The sequence below is a fragment of the Galeopterus variegatus genome, unplaced genomic scaffold (genome assembly GCF_000696425.1).
Source record: "Galeopterus variegatus unplaced genomic scaffold, G_variegatus-3.0.2 Scaffold3304, whole genome shotgun sequence".
NCBI classification, from domain to species: domain Eukaryota; kingdom Metazoa; phylum Chordata; class Mammalia; order Dermoptera; family Cynocephalidae; genus Galeopterus; species Galeopterus variegatus.
In genome coordinates, this window is record NW_007729415.1 from 1,462 (window position 1) to 5,132 (window position 3,671).

Here is a 3,671-nt window from a genome sequence, read left to right on the forward strand (position 1 = left end):
TGAATTGCCAGAGTCACTACTCTTGTACTTTAGGGCATTATGAAGTAAAATAAGGGTTCCTTGAACCCAAGCACTGCGATACCATGACAGTCTGATGACCGAGACGGCTACTAAATAATGGGCGGGCAGTGTGGACGCGCTAGACAGAGAGATGGTTCACATCCTGAGCAGGACGACTTGAGAGTCCATCACTCAGATGGCATGCAATTTAAAACTTCCACATTGTTTATTTCTGGAATTTTCCACTTAATATTTTCAGACTGCGGCAGACCACAGGTAACTGAAACCGTGGAAAATGAACCTGCAGATATGGGGGGAGGGACTATTGTAATAAGAATTGCTGGGTGCTAGGGTATGCACTGCACATTAAGCTTTCGTGGGCTTTTGTGAATGGCCCTGTGAATCCACTTTCTAGCTGTCTACTGCTTTCTTTTTCCTTTCTACCTACTCTTTGATGACAACTTTTACATGATGTTCCCTGCCCTATTCCCTCATGAGCCCCTGCCATCCGGCCCCTGCCGCCACCATCACGGAACTTGCTTTGACAAAGCCCTGAGACTGTATCTGTGGACCCAGTACATAGGTCGTCCTTCTGTCTCTCCCAGACCTTCTTGGCCCCATCCATAATTTTTCCACTCTCACTGAAATGTGCTTAGATTTTATTCTGTGGATGTCTTTTTCCATCTCCTTAAATGTCTCCCCCTCTTCCCCTGTCCCCTCTGCCTTCAGGTTCTGTCCTGAACCTCCCACGTGCCCTCATGTTCTGGTGGCCTTGACTACTTCGTCTCTGCTCTGAAGACGTCCAACCCTATATCCCAGTGGCGCCTGCAGGCTGATGAACCCCTAAAAGCCCTCTTCTGGATGTCCCACAGCCACCTTGTGCTGGACGTCCAAACCTAACGCTCTCCCTTCCCCCAACTCTTCTCCCTTCTCAATCTTATCTGGTGATACTACTGGGTACCCTGTCACCCAAGCTGGAAGGACACAAGGGTGGCAGCCAGCAGACCATGTAGGAAGATATTACCACCATCCTGGCATGAGGTGTTGGCGGCTCAGACAAGGGCGATGGCGAGAATGGCTGAAAGTAGACCTGGGATTTGTGGTGGAACAGATAGGAAGTGAAGGCTGGGTAGGCATGGGAGGTGAAGACATAGTGGGCTGCATGCTGTTCCCAGAATGCTCGCCTTTTCCTCATTCCACGCTTCTGTATTAAAAGCCAGCTCGTCCTTGGAACCCTGGTTCAAAGGGCTCCCCTTACTTCTTCATCTGCACTTCTGCAGAACCTCTCTACCTTGACATTGTCTGAAGTCTGCTTATAGAGAATGGTCTGCGTCTGTCTCATCTTCCTGCTGGAATTCAAACTTCATGAAAACATGAAGTTTATGGGGGTATGCCCCCCCCCCAACCAGATTGCCATGCACATAGGAGAATGGGGAAGGGCTTGACTGAGCAGTGAGCCTCCAGCCCTGCTCTCTCCAGCCGGGCCTGTGGCCAGTGGGTAGGGTGGAGCTACTCTGCCTTCCCCTCCATCCGGGGCCAGTTTGGTTATCAGAAATGACAGGTAGATGTCACTAAAGAGTGGGCTTCAAGTCTTGATTCTGTTCTTTACCAGCTGCATGTCCTTGGTCATGTTCCTTAACCTCGACATGCCTCTTTCCTTTCTTTTCTGCCTCTCAGAACATTGTCAAGGATGAAATGATGGTTGGAGCCTGGTGCTGTAACACCAACATCCAGGGTTCGATTCCTATATTGGCCAGCTGCCAAAAAGGGGGGGGGGATGTTTGTAAAGACATTTCTACAAACTTTATTATTATTATTTTTTTTTTTCAGAAGATGACCGGTAAGGGGATCTTAACCCTTGACTTGGTGTTGTCAGCACCATGCTCAGCCAGCGAGCTAACCCGCCATCCCTATATGGGATTCGAACCGGTGGCCTTGGTGTTATCAGCACCACACTCTCCTGAGTGAGCCATGGGCCGGCCCTTTTTCTACAAACTTTAAAAAGGATTTTACTTTATGCCAGGTCCCCTTTTTTTTTTTTTTTTTTGTCTTTTTTGTGACCAATAAGGGGATCGCAACCCTTGGCTTGGTGTCACCCACACCGCGCTCAGCCAGTGAGTGCACCGGCCACCCCTATATAGGATCCGAACCCGCAGTGGGAGTGTCGCTGCGCACCCAAGCCCTGCACTCTCCCGAGTGCGCCTTGGGGCTGGCCCGGTCCCCCTTCCTAATGGAAGGATATATCATGACTGGAGCACAATGGCTATCTGATGACCATGTGGCAACCTTGGAAACAAAGCTACCTGCTTAAAACTTGCCTGTTACAGCAGTTTATACCTTCCCACATCCTTATACTTCCTAGAGAGCCCAATGCACAGTAGGCCACAAAATACCCATTTATTCAGCTTCTCAGGTGTTTTCCCACATCTTCCACCAAGCCCTCTACCCACTTTCCCTCTTAGTAGATTACTTAGTAGCTCTGAACAACTCTTAAGCACTTCTGGAGAGTGTATCCTTGGCTCATCAGCAATGTCATCTTTTTTTTTTTTTTAAAGATGACCGGTAAGGGGATCTTAACCCTTGGCTTGGTATTGTCAGCACCACACTCTGAGTGAGCCACAGGCCGGCCCAGCAATGTCATCTTTTACTTGGTCAACTCCACCCCTTAGTTTTTCAGACCAGATGGCCTTGGGACCACCCCTCCTTTGTACATTCCACCTACGGTCTTGTTCTGGGACATGTGAAGATTGACACTGTGGACTCTGACCTGCAGAGGATCACAGCACTGGGGTCACAGCACTGAATGTCCCATGACCCCCTTGCCTCCCCTCCTAGGACATCACGCCCCTGCAGGTGGTTCTGCCCAACACCGCCCTCCATCTCAAGGCATTGCTGGATTTTGAGGACAAGGATGGAGACAAAGTGGTGGCAGGAGACGAGTGGCTCTTTGAAGGACCTGGTAAGTTATCTCTCTGTCAGGCCTGAGTCAGGGTCAGGGGCTTCCTGCCTTCCCACCATAGCCCTGGTATCTTCTGCCCCCTCAGCCTCTACTTGTTCTTCTCTTCCCAGGCACATACATCCCCCAGAAAGAGGTGGAAGTCGTGGAGATCATTCAGGCCACGGTCATCAGGCAGAACCAGGCCCTGCGGCTCAGGGCCCGCAAGGAGTGCCGGGACCGGGACGGCAAGGAGAGGGTGACAGGTGGAGTTTCCAAGGGGCACTGATAGTGGGTGGGCAGGAGGACCCCCAGCTGCCCAGACTGCAGGGGAAATTGGGGAAGGTGGGAGAAAGCCATGTGTGACCAAGGAAAAGGCGCTTTCCTGGTATCTCCTGAAAGCTGTTGTGGGCTGCCCACCACTTCCACTAGCCCACTTTCATGCTGGCTCTGCCCGGTCCCAATCACGTGGTTGTGACTGTGGCTTTTCCCTCCCCCACCTTACCCATGAGCTGCGGGCAGTGGCCATGTCTTATCAGCTTCTAGATCAACAAAGCAGATATTCATATACAGTGAGTGAATTCAGTGTTTACTCTGTGCCAGGTATGGTTCGAAATGCTTTATAAATAGGGGCTGGCTGGTAAGCTCCACTGGTTAGAACACAGTGCGATATCACCAAGGTCCAGGTTTAATCCCTGTGATAGCCAATCACAAAAAAAAAAAAAAAAAAAAAAAA

The 3,671-nt window shown here is 50.4% G+C and overlaps 1 protein-coding gene across 1 annotated transcript in view; it reads left to right on the forward strand.

Moving 5' to 3' along the window:
* Positions 1 to 2,835: 2,835 nt before the first annotated feature.
* The window catches only part of MVP (major vault protein), a gene marked incomplete at its 5' end in the record, with an annotated part of 9,540 nt that continues 8,704 nt past the window's right edge, over positions 2,836 to 3,671 (forward strand). The window contains 2 exons of the mRNA XM_008584596.1: positions 2,836 to 2,959; positions 3,070 to 3,201. Coding sequence (XP_008582818.1) covers positions 2,836 to 2,959; positions 3,070 to 3,201 — 256 coding nt within the window. The remainder of the gene's footprint in view (positions 2,960 to 3,069; positions 3,202 to 3,671) is intronic.